This window comes from Silene latifolia, chromosome 3 (assembly GCF_048544455.1).
Source record: "Silene latifolia isolate original U9 population chromosome 3, ASM4854445v1, whole genome shotgun sequence".
Classification (NCBI taxonomy): domain Eukaryota; kingdom Viridiplantae; phylum Streptophyta; class Magnoliopsida; order Caryophyllales; family Caryophyllaceae; genus Silene; species Silene latifolia.
In genome coordinates this window covers 5,862,147-5,880,734 of record NC_133528.1, presented here as the reverse complement: position 1 = coordinate 5,880,734, position 18,588 = coordinate 5,862,147, and the positions used below count along the sequence as shown (strand labels likewise).

At 35.5% G+C, this 18,588-nt stretch overlaps 1 protein-coding gene across 1 annotated transcript; it reads left to right on the top strand.

Annotated features, from left to right (window-relative positions):
* Window positions 1-13,699: 13,699 nt before the first annotated feature.
* Window positions 13,700-17,052, top strand: LOC141645856 (midasin-like). The gene is made up of 5 exons (XM_074454037.1): window positions 13,700-13,944; window positions 15,839-15,916; window positions 16,044-16,163; window positions 16,261-16,339; window positions 16,660-17,052. The coding sequence occupies exons 1-5, from the start codon at window positions 13,873-13,875 to the stop codon at window positions 16,686-16,688; spliced, it is 378 nt and encodes a 125-aa protein (XP_074310138.1). The 5' UTR covers window positions 13,700-13,872; the 3' UTR covers window positions 16,689-17,052.
* Window positions 17,053-18,588: the final 1,536 nt, after the last annotated feature.

The window sequence follows — 18,588 nt, the reverse complement described above, 5'->3', positions numbered from 1 at the left end:
AATTCACCTAAATTTTAACCACTAGACACCACCTTCCTTGTCGGGCTTGGAGAGACAACGAAATTCAACAAGTACGGATGGTTGTTGTCGTTTAATAAGTTGGCTAGCGCGGTGTTGGACCTTTAGTCCTAATTAGTTGTTTTGATAATGACAGTAATGATTTGTATGTGGATTTAATATTATAAACATATGCGTGTAATTGTGTGCTTAAGTCTTAATTTAGAAAGGAACAATTACAATGACGCAAGCTTGAAGTATTGGACCAAGGAGGTTTTACTTCAAAGACATTTGATCGTAATGTTCAAGATCAAGACCAAATAACTACCACGAGACTCAAGATGAGAGATTTGTGAAGAGACGATTCGTTTACTGAAGATATACTGAAGATTAGATAGTATAGGTCGTCATCCGGTAATGGTTTTACTTTGTTTGATTTAAAGGTTAGTGAAGTTATGACCTCATAGCCATAACTTCATTGCTAGACAAAAATGATGCGTTAATTTTTGGAAAATATATTTTTTAGTGTTTTATAAGAATAAGAGAGTATTTATTTTAATTGAAATTAATTAATAAGAATTTAAGTTGAATAAACTATTGGTTTGTAACACGATATTTATGTCGTCATGCAACCTAGGGTTTTAACTAAATTCTATCTCGATTTGTTGTGGACTATGGAAGCAAGAGGGACCGAATGGGCCGGCCAAAACCCTAGAAGGCCGAACCCTAGTGGCCGAAACCCTAGGAGGCCGAATTCCTCTACCCTTGTCTCTTACTTGTTCATCAAGTCGTTTAGGGTTTCATAATTCCAGAACATTCCTAAACCCTAATTTCAGAACATTCCTAAACCCTAATTCCAGAACATTCCTAAACCCTAATTCTCTACTACTATAAATACTCTCATTCATTCAACATTTAATAGGGACACACATCTACACTTTTAGAGAGAAAAATATTTTAAGCAAAGTTCTTTGAGCTTTAATTCTTATTTTACAATTTGCTTATACAAAAGTTGTGCATCAATTTTGACAATCACTCGAAGAAAAATCGTTATAGGATACTAAGTACACAAAGATAGTATACTCACTCGCATAACGTGAGATTAGTATTTATCGTTGTACTTTTCTTATTAACGTAAGAGAAACCTAGAGTATTTAGCGATACTCAATCTGAGTTATAATCACATAGTTGATTATACGAGTGGATTGATAATTTTTGAAATCCGGAGAAAGGTACTAAAAATTATTAATCGAGAATAGTGGACGTAGGTTTCGACATGTGAAACTGAACCACTTCAAAAATCCTGTGTGTCTCTCTTTCTCTTTCTCTCTCTCTTTATTTTTGTTATTTCGATTTTGCGCTTATTATTAGTAAATTAATTAGTTGATTTTAATCAATAAAATCAAACAATTAATTTTACATCATATATTTCGAAAAAGTGGTCATCGTTTTAATACTCAATTCACCTCCCCCCTCTTTCGTATTCGATCAATAGACTCCTCAATTGGTATCAGAGCCTCGTGCTCTTGATAAGCCTAACGGCTAGAGTCTGATCTATCTTTTTTTTTTAGTCTATTTATCTTTTTTCCGCTGCATTTATTTTTTATCAAATGGATTCCACACCTTAAGTGTCCTATATTCAATGGGAAGAACTATGGTTTATGGAAAAATATGATGACCCATTTCATTAAAGGAAACGACTGGGAGTGTTGGTAGATTATCAAGAATGGTCCGAATAAGATCTTACTTGCAACCAATAATGGCACTACCGTCGAAAAGAAAGAAGAAGATTATATTGAGGCGGATTATAAAAAGGCTGAGAAAAATTCAAAAGCAATAAGCTTATTTGTAACACCCCCATTTATTTAAGGGCCTGGACTAGGACTCCTCAGATAAAGAAGGGTGTTATCATCTCGGAAACCCGAGGCAGTAGATAACCAAGGAAAAATAAACAGTACTTTAAATTGAAAGTTATAAATGTTTACAACTCAAATGGATCATGTCCCAAAACTGAAAATAAAGTCTGATAGCTAAACTGCAATAAAAGTGGGCTAGCTCTAAGTCAGGTGATCCATGCTCTCTCCCCTGCCAGCTCCATATGTCTCAACAACTCAATCGCTCCCCAAAAATGGATCATCACGGGCGTACACGAATACACAGGGTCAACCGCGAGGTTGAGTAGGGAATACAATGAAACAACAAAGTATGATATGCATGCTCCTCCGTCACCTCCATCTCCATCTCAACTCATATCTCATAACCCGTACAACCCAGCCATACCGATCCCCGGTAGACTATATATCGACCGTAGCCGATCCGCCATTTCGCACAGGACACCAGGGCAAGTCCTGCAGAACCCGCCTGGGCCTTATCACAACATCATCATCACCACACCACATCACCACATCATCCTCCATCTCCAATGCATATGAATGCTCAAGAAATTAATGCAACACAATATGTATATCATTGAACTGGTAAATCATAGAATCATGCCTTAGGTTCAATGTTGTGATAATATACTCAATACGATCAATTCAGTCAAGCACATTCCAGGATATGAATCATAACATGAATCAACAACCACGAATCAAGTCAACGTTCACAGTTTGGTCATATGAAACACAAACAAGTCAACACAATTCAACAACAACGATAATAAGTCAAGTGTATTTCCCTACCTCAGTACTGCAGTCAAATAGTCGGGTGCTCAGTAATATTCCACAACAATTTCGCCCTCTGAAAGATAAATAAATGATAAACAATTACTTAAACTATTCCCGTTCCCAAAATAGAAAGTTACCAAAAATAGAAACTTCTTAAAATGGAAAGTTTCCTTAAATGGAACTTTCCCGATCTAGCAGTTAGTTTTGGTCATGGCGTGGAAACACAGACATGTAAAAATAAAAATAAACACAGAGTATAATAAAAACACTCCCCATGACTAATCTGAAACTCAACCAACTCCTTCTAATTCCAAAATATAATATACTATCTCGACCCAATAATTAACTCAATCTCAACTCATTACTCCATCTCATTCATTAATTCGTCTCAGTCATTACTCCGTCTCACTCATTACTCTATCTCATAATATAACCAAGTATCGTATTTTCATCGTCGAATCTAAGCCAAGGACAAGGGGTGAGTGAACTGGCGGGTAAAACCGCAAAACAATATTTCCATATCAATATCGATTCCAAACTCAAATAAAACTCATTAACCATGGTCACTCTGGACCGTAAACACAATATGGCACAACGGCCCATAACTCACTACTAGTAACCAATCTTAATTTCAATATCAATATCGTTAAAGGTCCAATAATGAACCATGCTCAGCACTTAGAGTAAATCTCTAAGCTACTCACCCACGGGTCAATGTCAGAGGGACAAATCAAATACAATACGAACCGAAAAACCAAGAAGCTCAATTATAATAACAACTAACTTAGTGTCAAACTTATTATTTCACTCACAAAACTCGATAACCGCTTGATCAGCACATGCAAACTAATCCCTCCCAGTCACTATAATGTTCCCACTTTCCCGAAATGGGTTATTCAACTAATGTTCCCATTTCCTTTTTTGGTAACTTTTACTCTTATTTTACTCATTCCTCTCTCCTATCACCAAACCCCACACAACTCTTTTACTCCTATTTTATTACTTTCCTTTATATTTTGGCCCCACAATTCTTTATTTAACTACTAATAATTCATCCCTCTCTTCTATCACCAACCCCACACAACTCTTTTACTCCTATTTTAATACTTTTCCTTAAGTATTGTGCCCATATCAAATGGGAACAATATAGTGACTGGGAGGGAGTATTACTTTCAATCTCATTTGTACACATCTCCGAATACCATATTAATCAATTCAACCTCTATATACGCCTAACTAATATACTGCGTAATCATGGTAATCATGATAGACAACTCACATCCATTAGCCCATAATTCTCCTATTACACACAAATTTTAACCCAACCACATCAACAATTGTGTCAACCCATCTCGCCCAAAATAAACACAATTAGAAAATATTGTACAATTGGTAGTATGTAAAATAGGAACGGTAAGCAATATATCACATTAAAAAAACACCTCAATTTATAAATCGCGACAAATTAAATAGCACATATGCACACAACCTCGAACAATAGTAATAATAATAGGATCGGTAGAATCGTGTTACCTTTTGACGGAAAATTAATTGATGCGGCTGACTCGAGGATAACGGTGACTATAAATTTGAGCAAATATGAGAAATCCGGAAAGCAAGGAAAAGGAATCTTGTTTCACGTGTGATTGTGTGAATGTGGGCAGCTCTAATTTTTGGCCAAACATGAAAATTGATAGACAAACATAGTCGCATGTTTATGTATGAAGCAGATGAATAATGGGTGGAGGCACCGAAAGAACGAGAGAGTAAAGAATTGTAGGGTTTGGCTCTTATTGTAATTCTAGGAAACGGGCTCCACTATTAATATTAAAGTCTATTCCGTACTCGACGAGAAGATGAAATTCTAGAGATTTGAAATCCGCAAATTATATTGTAAGTTTATTTATCAAAAGACGGAAAATTACTTTTATAATATTAAAATATTTGGATATTGCAATATTTCCCTCTATAAGAAAACTTCGTCCTCGAGTTCAAGTTTATAAAATAAAAACAAAGTTATAAATTTGAGTGGTATTACATTATTGCAAAACGGTATGATTGCTACTGAATTCGATCGTTTCTCAACCAGTTCATCTGCCAAGGAAATATGGGATGGTCTAGAATTAGCCTATGAGGGAACCACTGTTGTCAAAAAGCAACGTATGACATTACTAATGCGAAAATACGAGCTGTTTGCCATGGAGCAAAACGAGTCAGTTGACAGCATGTCCTCTCGCTTTTCTAGCATCATCAATGAGCTAAAGAATTTAGGAAGAACTTTTGACTCCGAGGAAATTGCTAGAAAAATTCTCAGAAGCATGTCTCGCAGATGGAGACATAAAGTGTCTGTAACGCCCCGTAATTTCGGACCGTTAATATATTTCGAAAATAATTTATTAATCAAATAAAAGTTGATATTTAAGTATCTAAAGTAAAAATAATTCAAAGAAATATAATTTTATTATATTTTGAAGAAAAGTATTTATTTTGATAGTTTCGAAATGTTTAAAAATAGTTTAAACCGTGTAAAACTTTTTATTTCGAAATAAGGGCGTATCGGGGGGAAAATGACAATTCTTTTGAACGTTGGGTAAACGAATTTGGAAATGGGTCGTATGAATACTCAATTTTCTTGTAATCTCGTGTTTAAAAACTTTGGTCTTGTCGGAATTTGCATTTGACTTACGGTTTTAATTATTATCGAAACGAGTCAAAACCGACTCGAAAAATCCCGACTCAAACCCGACTCCCTCCTTTCCTTTCTCCCTTTCCCGCGGACCAAACCCCCTTCCCCTTTCTTTTTTTTTTTTTTTTTTTTTTTTTTTTCTGATTTTTCTATTCTTCTTCTTCCTTCTCTAACATTCCATTATCAAAACACCATTTTCATATACATTTCAAGCTAAAATCGTCACATCTCCCTCATTTCTACTCGGATTTTCACGAAATTTACATTTCCGGAATCCCCTCGCCGAGATCTATAACCTTGGTATGTTTTAATTTCAGTTTTCTTGAAGTTGTTTTAAGACGAATTTTGGGTAATTTCGGTTTTATGTACTTATTTGTGTGTTTTTATTGTTTAATTAGGTGAAGAATTGGAGGACTCGTATATTGTCGAGGATAGCGGCTAGTGCTTGTTAGAGTTTGGGTTTAAGGTGCTAATTGCTCCTTTTCTAGCTTAAGGTAACATATTTCGAGTTACTCGACGGAAGATCGTCACATGCTTTGTTATTTTTGGATGTTTTGTGATTTTTGGTTTGAGTAGAAATTTTCACATGTTAAAATTTGATGCATGCATGCTTAATTTATGCCTTTTGTTAGTTTAAGTTAACAAAGTTGAATTGGGAACGATTAATTCGTGTTCAGACGATGTTTTAATGAACAAAAATGGAAAAAAGAGAGGTGTAGGGGGGCGGCAGCAGGCCCGGCAGGCCCACGGCTGGCCCATGGCTGGCCCGGGTCGGCCCGTTGCTTGTTTCGCGGTTTTCCATGCATTGTTCGTCATTTTAGGTTCATTAATGAGATAATTAGAATAAGTAATGTATGGGTAAACTTTTGAATTAAATCAAATTAGTAATAAAAATTATGTTAAAGGTAAAAATTATATTTATTTTGGTAGTTGCATATGTTAGTATAGGTTAGAAAATGAAATTGTAAAGATTAGGCTCAGAATGAATTATATAGCGATAATTGTAATGTTTTGTTGATTGTCTTGCGAAAATCGAGCCTTAGTCCCTTTGACCGATGCGATGTCGATTAATTGAGTGATTGGTCGGCCGCAATTTAACCCGCACTGTCGCAGGTGGGGTTGCGGGTAAAAATTCGGTTGAATGAATTAGATAATCGGCCTTTTTTCTTGTTTTAGGCCATTTATTATATTTTTATTTCACATGTGTAATTAGTTGATTTAAGTAGCTTCTTATATTGTAGAAACGACCCTAGATTCCCTGAAGCCTTTAACATGGTTAATATTGTTAGAATTGGAAATTAGTATTGAATTCTTATTGAGGACACTGTTGGATTATCTGCTGAATAGACATTTATATAGCCTTTCACATGATAGAATGTTAGCATTTAGGTTGGTAAGTTGGACTTTTTGTCCTCTTATGGTTAAGTGGGTGTCTTACTTGTCTTGTGTGGTGTGGGCTAAAGTATTCAAGCTGGGACTAGCTGGGACTAGGTCCTAGGTGAGTATTTCGGCCTTCATCATAGATAGGTCTTTATAGTCTTTGACGAGTATATGTTCACTGCTTGATAGCCTTTGTGTTCCTGACTAGTGGATTTATATCCAAGTTGGGGCATGACCTCGTTACTTATTTTGTTAGTAAGTGGTCAGCTTAAGTACTAGCCAACCCTTTGGTGGACTCCTTAGGGTACTCACTTTGTTTTAGAAAAATTGTGGGTCTTGGGTGCGGTGGTGTGTATCCGCATGTCTAGGTCTGCGCAGATTTTAGGCTAGGGTTGTGTTATGTCTTGGCCATGTTTTATTAATATTAACCGCTGAGCCAAGATACCGGTTCCATTACCTTCCCTACCCCGTGGTATAGACTCGAGTTACAAAGTGACTATTGACGGTGCTAAGAACTTATGCCTGTCTTTGATATATTGCCCTTTCTTGTATGGTGATTTTATGAACTGTAATAGGTGAGATGTAAGCCGGTTAGAGTTGATAAAGTTTGGATTACTATTTGTTATATGATTCACATGATAGTTTAGTTTGGTCAGTTTAGGGGTCATAGGTTAGATTACATGATAATTACATTGTTTATCATATTGTTTACATGTTTTACTACATGTTACATTAATTTTGACGATTCGTGGCTGGGAGGACTCGAAGTTACTCCCCGCTGAATTGTGGCTTTCGTGTTTGTATAAAATGCGATTGACAGGTTGTTGATGCTTTGTTGGGGTCACAGACGAGCTAGTGAGCATAAGGAACCTTGGACCTAGTTTTGGCTATTCTTATAGTAAACCTTTTAACTTTTGGTTTTGTATATTATTTGAAGGGACATATGTCTCCCTTTTCTATTTTGGGTTTGTATCTTTACTTTTTCTTATCGTTAGCTATGTATGTAAATTAGTTCGTTAGCATTGCAGGTTTTGGCACCCGCCTATTGGGAATGTTGGAAATGTTGTGATTGGTTTAGAAATTTTTTTGAAATTACAGGTTTTTGGCTAGTTGAACCAATTACAAACATATCCTGTCAGTTTTTCCGTAGATTTTAGGTGTTAATTTATCGCTAATTTTAAGGGTGTCACAGTGTCTGCCATAGAGGAATGTAAGGACCTAACTTCGTTATCCTATCAGGAGCTACTCGGAACCTTAATGGCTCACGAGATTACTCTGAATCAGGATGAGGAGGAAGCTGGTACAAGAAAAAAGATGGCCTTACAAGCTGAGTCTAGCAAGATTAATGATTCTTCAGACATTGAAGATGAAACCGTGTTGTTTGTTAAACGTTTTAGGAAAAAGGCTTTCAATCAAAATCAAAATAAAACAAATAACAAATCAAAACAAACTCCCAAGAAAAATTCTGAGTCAAAATGGTCTTTCTCTAACCGTGGATGCTTCAAGTGTGGTGATAATGATCACATGATCAAAGATTGCCCTACATGGAAGAAAATTAAAGACAAAAATCAACGTGACAAAACAAAGAGGGAATTCAAGCAAGTAATGATGGCATATTGTTGGGGAGACTTGGACTCTGAAGATGGCGAATCCGAAGATGAAGAAGAAACTGCCAATCTTTGCCTAAGCAAATAGTCGGTCTTGACCTATTCTCCGACAGCGACAATGAAAGTAATGCTTCAAATGCCGAGATGTGTCTTGTTGGAAATTCAGATTCAGATTCAGAGGATGAAGAGGTAAGTTTTCTTGAACTCAAAAAGCAAGTTAAGAAACTTTCTAAGGATAATTTAATTTAGTATCTTGAACAATCCCTTGATCATTGTCATGAACAAAGTCTAGAGTTAAAAGACCTTAAGGAACAAATTCTAGATATTGCCGAGGAAAAGCAACTTCTAAAAGCCAAAGCCAAAAAGCTCAAACCTAATGTTATGGCTACCCCAGCTATAACTTCAGACATGACAAATGCTGAGAAAAACGCTCTTGAATCAAAAGTTAAGGCTAGTGATGCCATAACTTAAGAGCTCAAACTCAACATTAAGCATCTTCAAGCTAAAGTTACAGCTAGTGATGCTATAACTTCTGAGCTGAAGAAAGTCAATGAGATTTTAAAAGATGAACTTAATGGCAAAGATAGTGTGGTTTTCGAACACAAGAGAGAAATTATATTTCTCTCTAAGCAATTGAAAGAAGCTAGTGATAGTATGTCTGGACTTAAGGAACAACATGAAAATGAGAAACGTGTCTTGAATGAACGTTTTGATAAATTTCGTGAAGACTTTGAGAAAGGTAACTCTTCCAAGGATTCAAGTGTAGATCATTCAAAATGTGAAAATGAAATTGAGTCCTTGAAAGAATTACTCTTACATGCACGATAAGTTCATGATAAATGGGAAGGAAGCACAAAAGTTTTAAACTTCCTCACTGAACAATCTGATAATAACATGAAGATGGGACTTGGTCATGAATGCTATAGCCGTAGAGACCATGATAAATGCAAATCTAATCCTTCTGATCACGATTTCAGAAAAAGAAAATATGTTAATCTTCCAGAATATTTGATTTGCAATTACTGTGGAGCGTCTCATGAAGGTACTAGATCTAGAGCTACTTTTGTTAGAACAAAACCTAGAGTACCTTATATTCCGATTGTGAGACAAAGACCAAGACAACCCAATGTTAAAGCCAAAAGAATAATAAGACAAGTATGGGTTAGAAATGATCAAATATATAGAGTCACTAACCATAAAGGACCCAACTTAGCTTGGGTACCTAAAAGTTGTATTTGATTCATTTGCAGGTAGTAGTGAAAGAAAATAATCTATGGTATTTCGACAGTGGATGCTCGAGACACATGACAGGAGACATAAATTTTTTTCTTTCACTAGAGCCCTTCTTCGGTGGCAAAGTTACTTTTGGAGAAAACAAGAAGGGTAGGATTATTGGAGTAGGAAAAATTGGAATTTCAACCTCCCATTCAATCGATAAAGTATATCTGGTAAGTGGTCTTAAACATAACCTACTTAGTATCTCTCAATTATGTGACAAAGGTAACAAAGTTGTTTTGCATGCCAATGCTTGTCGTATCATAATTGAAGGTACTAGTAATGTTTTACTTGAGGGTCACCGTATGAGGAATGTGTATATGATTGACTTAAATGTTGTCAATACAAATTCCTTCTCGTGTATGAAAGCAACCTCAGATGAGTCTTGCTTGTGGCACAAGAGGTTTGCACACATTAGTCCAACTATTTTAAAGAAACTTAAGTCCATGGATTTAGTTGAAGGCTTGCCCTCAATTAAATTCGAGCAAGAGACAATGTGTGACTCATGTGCCCGCTGCAAACATGTTAGATCCTCATTTAAACCTAAAAGAGTAGTTAGCACTAAACGACCACTTGAGATGGTACACATGGATTTATGTGGACCTATGAAAGTTAGAAGCCGTGGTGGATCAAAGTATATATTTGTTCTAGTCGACGATTACTCAAGGTATGTCTGGCCAATCTTTCTTTCTTCTAAATATGAAACTTTCGATGAATTTGTGGTATTAATTAAGCTTGCCCAAAGTAAATATGACAAAAAGCTTATTTCGATTCACGGATCACGGCACAGAATTTGATAATCAATTGTTTATAGAATTTTGTAGGGAAAATGGTGTGGGGCATAACTTCTCCGCACCACGTACCCCACAACAAAATGGTGTCGTGGAACGTATGAATCGAACCCTAGACGATATGGCTCGCACTATGCTTTTGTGTAGTGGCCTCCCTAGAAGTTTTTGGGCAGAAGCTGTTAGTACCGCATGCTATGTGCATAATAGAGCTATGATCCGACCTATTTTTGAAAAAGACTCCCTATGAACTTTTGAGAGGGAGAAAACCCAATTTAACACATATCTGTTGCTTCGGGAGAAAATGCTTTGTTCACAATAATGGAAAAGACAATTTAGAAAATTTGATCCCCGAAGTGACAAAGCTGTTTTTCTGGGATATTCGGATCATAGTAAAGCTTACAAAGTGTTCAATAAAAGAACCTTGCGCATAGAAGAAAGTGTTCATGTTCGCTTTGACGAAGATAATGTGTTTGATAAAGTTGAACAGGAAGAAGAGGATCCAGATGAGCCCGATTTTTTTTAGCAAGAAATGAGCCCTTAAATGAAGATAAAGATATTCAACGTATCAATGATGAACTAGATAATTCTGCAAACGATCCTAAGAGAAGTGATGAGTCCGTAGTTAATGACACTATTGATCCTTCCTTAGATAAGGAAAAAGATCTTGAAGTTATACCTAATGATGGTGTAACTTCCGATCCAAATCATGAAATTTCTAATGAAGTTAGTGATACTTCTGAAGAAAATCCCGAGTCCAACTCAGGGGGAACAAATCATGATTCCACGTCTGCAGATGGTGCGAGTTCATCAAATGATAATGAGCCTAGAGTTCTCAAAAAGTGGAAACATCAAAGCTCCCACCCTTTGAACAAAATCCTAAGGGATCTAGAACAAGGCATTAAAACTAGAAGGTCCTTGAATAATTTTTGCTCGTTCTTTTCTTTTCTATCAACCATTGAACCTACCAATATTAAAGAAGCTCTTGCTGAACCTGATTGGATAACCGCTATGCAAGATGAGCTTCAAAAATTCGAACGCAATAAGGTATGACACTTAGTGCCACGACCTAGTGATCGAACTGTTATTGGTACAAGATGGGTGTTTAGAAATAAACTGGACGATGCAGGACTTATTATAAGAAACAAGGCACGACTAGTTGTCCAAGGCTACAATCAACAAGAAGGGATCGATTATGACGAGACCTTTGCACCCGTAGCAAGACTTGAGGCTATTCGTCTCATTATTGCCTTTGCTACTCATAAAGGAATGAAATTATTCCAAATGGACGTTAAGACTGCATTTCTTAATGGCTATTTGGAAGAAGAAGTTTATGTAGAACAACCTCCCGGATTCTTAGATAGCAAGTTTCAAAACCACGTTTATAAATTAGACAAAGCTTTATATGGTTTGAAACAAGCTCCAGGGGCATGGTATGACAGATTATCCAAGTTTTTATTACAAAATAATCTTATAAGAGGATCTGTCGATAAAACCTTGTTCCTAAAATCCGAAGGTTCTAATTTACTTGTTGTACAAATTTATGTAGACGATATTATATTCAGTTCTACTAATGAAAAATTGTGCAAGTATTTTTCAGATCTAATGACTTCTGAGTTTGAAATGAGCATGATGGGAGAATTGAAGTACTTTCTAGGTTTACAAATTCAACAAACAAAGGATGGTATAAAGATTCACCAACAGAAATATATCAAGGAACTGATTCAAAAATTCGGTATGGAAAATGCAAAATCTTACGATACACTTATGGTACCTGAAAAGAAGATAACTATAGATGAACATGGTAAGTGCGTCGATGAGACTACATATCGAGGTATGATTGGTTCACTTTTATATTTAACTGCAAGTCGTCCTGATATAATGTATAGTGTATGTGTCTGTGCGCGATATCAATCGTGTCCTAAAGAGTCACATATGATTGCAGTTAAACGTATCTTGAGATATTTAATTGGTACATCAAATTTGTACTTATGGTATCCACTTGAGTGTAATTTCGATCTAGTAGGGTATTCAGATGCAGATTATGCAGGATGCTCTTTAGATAGGAAAATCACTTCTGGGTATGCAACGTTTGTTGGACCTTGTATTATCACATGGGGATCAAAGAAACAAAATTCAGTTGCAATGTCTCTCTTTTGAAGTATGTATCTCATTGGACTGGTATGTTCTCAATTACTTTGGTTAAAACAACAACTATGTGCTTATAGTATAAATGTAGGTCGTATGCCTATTATGTGTGACAATACGAGTGCTATAGTAATTTCTAAGAACCCTGCTCAGCACTCGAGGACCAAACATATAGATATTCGACACCATTTTCTACGAGATCATGTAGAGAAAGGCAACATTTCACTTGAATTTTGTAGTACCGAAAGGCAATGGGCTGATATCTTGACTAAGCCGTTAGCTAGAAAACGCTTTGAGTTATTGAGACTAGAGATTGGTTTAATTAGCGATAATTCACTACAAGAAAAAGGCTGATTTGCAACGGACTAATTGCAACGAACTGTATAAGCCGTTGCTAAGTATTACTTGCAACAGATATTATTATATTTGCAACGGATATTAAATTATGCAACGGCTAAATGAAAATTTGCAACGGATATTAAATTATGTAACGGCTTAATGAAAATTTGCAACGGATATGCGTCATATCTATTTACCCGCCTAATAAATTTAAAGCTGGTTAATTTATGCAACGGATTTTGTAATGCCTATCCGTTGCATATTGGTTAAACTCCTACAATTCCTAATAAACCATCATGCGCGGGTTTTATTTCCATTTTCCCTCTTTATTAAAAACCCATCTTTATACTATTTAGACAAGTCAAAATTCACAACCCCGGTTGAAACGATGTAAATGTTAGTAAATGACATCGGTTGTTTCAAAAAACCGATGTCAATTGAATGTAGTTTAGTATGTTTATATCGGTTTTTATATAAAACTGATGTTAAAAATTTTGTTGCCATCGGTTTATACATAATCGATGTAAGAGCTTTGTTCAATTGTTCATCTCCTAAACCCTAACATGAACACCCCGGTACAAATTAGATTGCCCATTTCCATTTAAACTTACCCAATTTTAGCCTATCCTCGACAACCATATTCGCTGCACCGCTCACTGCCGTCTATACTGCTTGCTGACTACTCCAAGAGGCAGCTTTTGCGGGTAAGTTTCTATCAATTTCTCTATCAGCTTTTGCGGTGAGCAACCTTTCTAAGAGGCTCCCCAGGGAAGTAATCAATGTACCCGGCTTTGAATTGGTCGATTTCCTCATAATGTATTGTAATGAAGATGGATTTGAGGAAAATTAAAGGGAAGAGAATCGGAGAAGATGAAGATTAGGGTTAATTGTTGATCAAGCTGTAAACAAGTTAAAATGATCAAGATGAACGAAATAAGGAAAGTTTTCTAATCTAGGTTTTTGATTTTGCGGGTAAGTTCCTATCAATGAAGATGGATTTGGCTCACCATCAATTTCTCTATTTCCATTTCCAACTCAAATTGATTTGGGATCTTCGGGTAAGTTTTCTAATCTAGTTTTTGATTTTCTGTTCTACCACATACTTGCAGACTGTCGAGTTCAATCTGGTTGTCATTGTTTTTAATTTTTTTTAGGAACTTTTTTTTGTTCTATACGTTTAGATTTGATTTCAACCTGCTAATGTGGTATGAATCAAATAGTTTATCTACAAATTTATGTGGTTAATTGTTAGATTAAAAATCTAGGTTAGAATTAGAATTAAACTTTCGATTAGGGCATGTTTAATCAGTCCTAAATGGCTAAATGTGCAACTTCTTTAATTGGATTTTATCTTTCGATTTGGGATTTGCTTAATCAGAGCTAAATGCGCACTTTTTTTTAATATTATTAATTCCCATGTCAACAATGGGTGTGTAGTGTTAATGAGGTGTGAATAATTTCATGTCTTGCAATGAGAACAAACTAGATCATCATAAAATTTGTTAAAATAGAGCCATCAACCATAACTATATTCGAGCCACTCAACTATTCCAACTGTTGTGACAAAAACATGCGATTGAGGAATTCTCAGTACTTGTTATGTTGCCGATCTTCCTATATTCAGCATCTTTCTCGTGACTAGTAGGTAAGTTCTTCCTGTTTCATAATCATTAGGTTTTGGATTTAAAAGAGGTTGATCTATAGTAAAATAAAGCCATCTGAGCCTAGGTGTGATTGGAAACCCAAAAAAAGTAGGGTGATAATATCAGCCCATGATATAACTATAGAGGGATCAAAAATTGAGTGGACTCTTAGAAATTAAGCATAAGGATAAATGATCCTTGTAACACTAATTTGAAGCTATTAATTACTCCTTCTGTACATGCTCAATATTTGGTAGTTCTGATGCTTTTATTTTTTTTCATTATTTACTCCCTCCCTCCGTCCCGAACATTTGTTTAACTTTTATATTCTTTGCGAGCACTATTTTAATCAAAGGTAAACAAATGATTCGGACAAAGAGAGTATTTTATAAGTTGAAGTTATGTTCTTGTTTATGTTGGTTATTATAATCTGTAGTAGTTAGTAGTTGAATGTTTACGTTTCATTCAAAAATCTTAATCACAATTAGAGATATGTGATTTACTGAGAAGGAATATTGATCAAGGTTATATTATATATGAGTTATTCTGATTTACTGGGAGAATTAGTTATCACTTATGGGACTTTGGATTGTGTTTATGTGAACATGGTGATTGTCACTATTTTTTGTCCAACTTAATTTTCCTCAGTCATGCTTCCATGATAGTACTTCCTTTTATATTCCAGTAGCAAGCATACTTCCATGGCAGTACTTCCTTAGTTACAAGTTAGAATTCCTATTACTACTCAACTCTATTATTGCAGCTTATCAGTATGCCCTTTCGTCATTACATGAAGATTTTTTTTTTATTGACTATAGTGTGTGCCCAGTTTCTTTGGAGAAGGTTGTGCATATTGTTTGTCAACCTCAAGCAATTTTTCGCTTCCGTCTTGTTACTCATTGTTTTCCTACAATAGCCGGTAATTTTTATACTACGCATCATCAAAACACGACATATAAAAGGTGTCTCTACCTATTCTCTCAAACTGTGTTTAGTTTTTTGTACCATTTACATTTTTTGTAACCATTACAGGCCAAAAATATTTTATAAATAAACAAATTATTTAGATATTAATTGTTTAGATACTAATTTGACCAAATATCACCAGTGTGGTGGGTATTATAAAGGACTAACAACTTGGGCTATGTGGATCAATTACAACGTCAATCTCTTGTAACACTAAAGTCTTGTTTGTGGGCATTTCCCCTTTACACTACCTGTCAGCTTTTTATTTTCTTACTCAACTTATAATTAGTACCAGAAGAAGGATGAAATTATATAAGTGTAACTTTGAACATTTAAAATGCAGGGGAAGCGATTAATTGGAAGCTATGTATGTACCGAGCTGCCTGGAGAGTTCCGATGGCAACCAGGTCCTCTGACTCAGGTTGTCTCAGTTTGTAATGTGTATTTTATAAGTTGGCCTTGAGCTCTCGTGTTCCAGATTTATCCTTTTCCCCCATCTCTTCTAATTGACGCTCTTTTTAATGCACTGAATGACTATCTTAAAACAGGCTATTAAAACTGGCTTGTGGGTGGTGTTTGAAAATATAGACCAAGCAGCTTCAGATGTGCAATCAATTCTATTACCTCTTCTGGAGGGTAATAGTTCTTTTCTGACTGGTTATGGAGAGGTAGTCATTTGCATTGCCTCAAAGTTGCCGTTATTTGCTAGCATGATATTAGTATGGGGAATTTAACCGGGTTTCTGAACACTCACTTTTTTTGCAGGCTATTACAGTTGCCGGAGGTTTTCGATTATTTTCAACTATATCAACTTCAAAGGTTGATTTGTATCACTGCACTGAAGGTCTGTGAGATGAATACTTAATGATTTTCTTGTCATGAGCGTTATGTGTATTTTATGTTTCGAGTTCATCCTAATATTTTTATGGAGATTGGTTTAAAATATTATATTATTTGTATGGTATTTTAAATTATCTTATCGCTTCAACGCCTCGAGCCTATGACGGGGTAATAGGAGCGGGATGTACGCTGCTTTAACCTGTATTGCAAACAGAAAGAAACCTTTTCCGATGAGAGAATGCTGTAAGTTGAATAAATCTGTCCTAATAATCAAGTTATTTTCCGATGTAATATTTAAACTGTATTTTGTTAACTGTGCTACAGGTTTCTCATGCAATGAAACCTTTTGTTGAGCTTCATAGTTCTTTTCACGTTTTGGAGATGATAGCTTGTGGTGTAAAATGGAATGAGCCCGTATTTCGGTTGGTGAAACTGGTACTGGTAAAACTACACTTGTTCAGAATCTTGCAGCAAGACTTGGTCAAAAGCTTACTGTTCTCGATCGGGAAACTCTAGCAACCAGTTCCAAAATCGAGACGACTTCAATGATGATGGTGGAAGTGGCAACTCGACATCAATCCCAACTAATTAGCTAGATTACTCCATAATAGCTAGACAACGAAATTGCTTAGCAAATTACGTATGGATTTTTTTTTGAGGATGTTTTCAATGTATGTACTCTTTTAAATTTGCTAAATGAACAATTCCAAGTTTCTATATTGTTGGCTTCTTTAAAGTTTATTGTTTAATTGTTTGATATCGTAACGAAATGGAGGAAAATGGATGCAGGAATGCTTGAATCTCCCATTTGTGTTTGCAACGGAAATTACGGGTTTTGTGACAAATATCCATTAATTAAAAAGTCAATGCATTTGTGTTTGCAACGGAAATTACAGGTTTTGTGACGGCTATCCATTAATTTAAAAAGTCAATTTGTTGACTTTTCCCTCTACTATGCAACGGAAAACATTTTTTTGCAACGGAAATCCGTCTCATAATTGACCAAACAGGTGCCACGTGGACCTCATTTAAGCAACGGATCATTCGTTGCAAAAAATATACGTCCGTTGCATAAAAATTAGCAACGCCGATCCGTTGCATATTTTTTCATTTGCAACGCCATATAAGCAACGCACCAGTTTGCAACGGATATCCGTTGCAAACTGTATATAAGCAACGGATTAGGGTTATTTCGCAACGGATTGGTCCGTTGCAAATAGGCCTTTTTCTTGTAGTGATTAAATCCGTCATAATTATGTCTGGGAACCTGAATGACTGGCTAGGAAGATGAGATTGTACGATTGTATCCGTATATTTTTGTTGCAAGTTTAATTATGTTAAATAATGTTTATTTTACGTGTTATATCTTGCTTATGTGTATGGTAATATTTTATATTCTGTATGATCACATATTCCTACAAAAATTCGACAAAATCTACAATAAAATGCCTAAATATAATAAAGATAATTCTATCTTATTATATTCCTACACAAATCTCTATCCTTGCCATATCTTGTAACCACCTCTTACAATCCTGCCTAAACACAAACTAGAGGATTCTTATCTTATTTTTATCATATAAGAAATAGGAGATAATACCAAAAACAAAAAAAAAGTGCCGAAAAAAAAGGAAAGCACGAAAAAAAAAAAAAGAAAGCACGAAAAAAAAAGTACGAAAAAAAAAGAAAAGCACGAAAAAAAAAAGAAAGTGCGAAAAAAAAGATGGTACCGAAAAAAAAAAAAAGGAAATTGGTATTATTTTCTATCTTTAAGAATTCTATTGTTACCAAAACACAAATTCCTTATGCTATTTAAACCCTTTTAATCTCTCCATAATTCTCATCAATTCAATTATCTTCTTCCCTAATACTTTTCAAAACCTTCAAGTTTAATAATGGCAAATCAATCTACAACCCGTTTTCAATCCAAGAAACATGTTGTTGTTAGAAAGAAGGTAACCCAATCACCCCCGAGAACCACGCGCTCCGTCACGCCGCCCGAAACCCCTCGCTCCCCACGGTCCGCCGTCGACCTACCCAATAACCTCACAAAAAGACGAAAATTAATTAAGGGTAAGGGAAAATTGGTTTCGGAAACTGAGGTAAGCTCGAAAACTGAGAGCTATATACTTCAAGATGGTTCTTCACGTGTTCTTTACGCACATCATATGGATGATTACACCAACAATGGACTGAATAATCTTTGATTAACTCAAGTAGAACGAAGGAATATCAATCAGGTTGCTCAATATC

Coding starts and splice junctions, on each gene's coding strand:
- LOC141645856 (XM_074454037.1), top strand. CDS start 13,873: ATGAAGATGGATTTGGCTCACCATCAATTTCTCTATTTCCATTTCCAA. Junction 13,945..15,838: donor AATTGATTTGGGATCTTCGG/GTAAGTTTTCTA, acceptor TTTAAAATGCAG/GGGAAGCGATTAATTGGAAG. Junction 15,917..16,043: donor AACCAGGTCCTCTGACTCAG/GTTGTCTCAGTT, acceptor ATCTTAAAACAG/GCTATTAAAACTGGCTTGTG.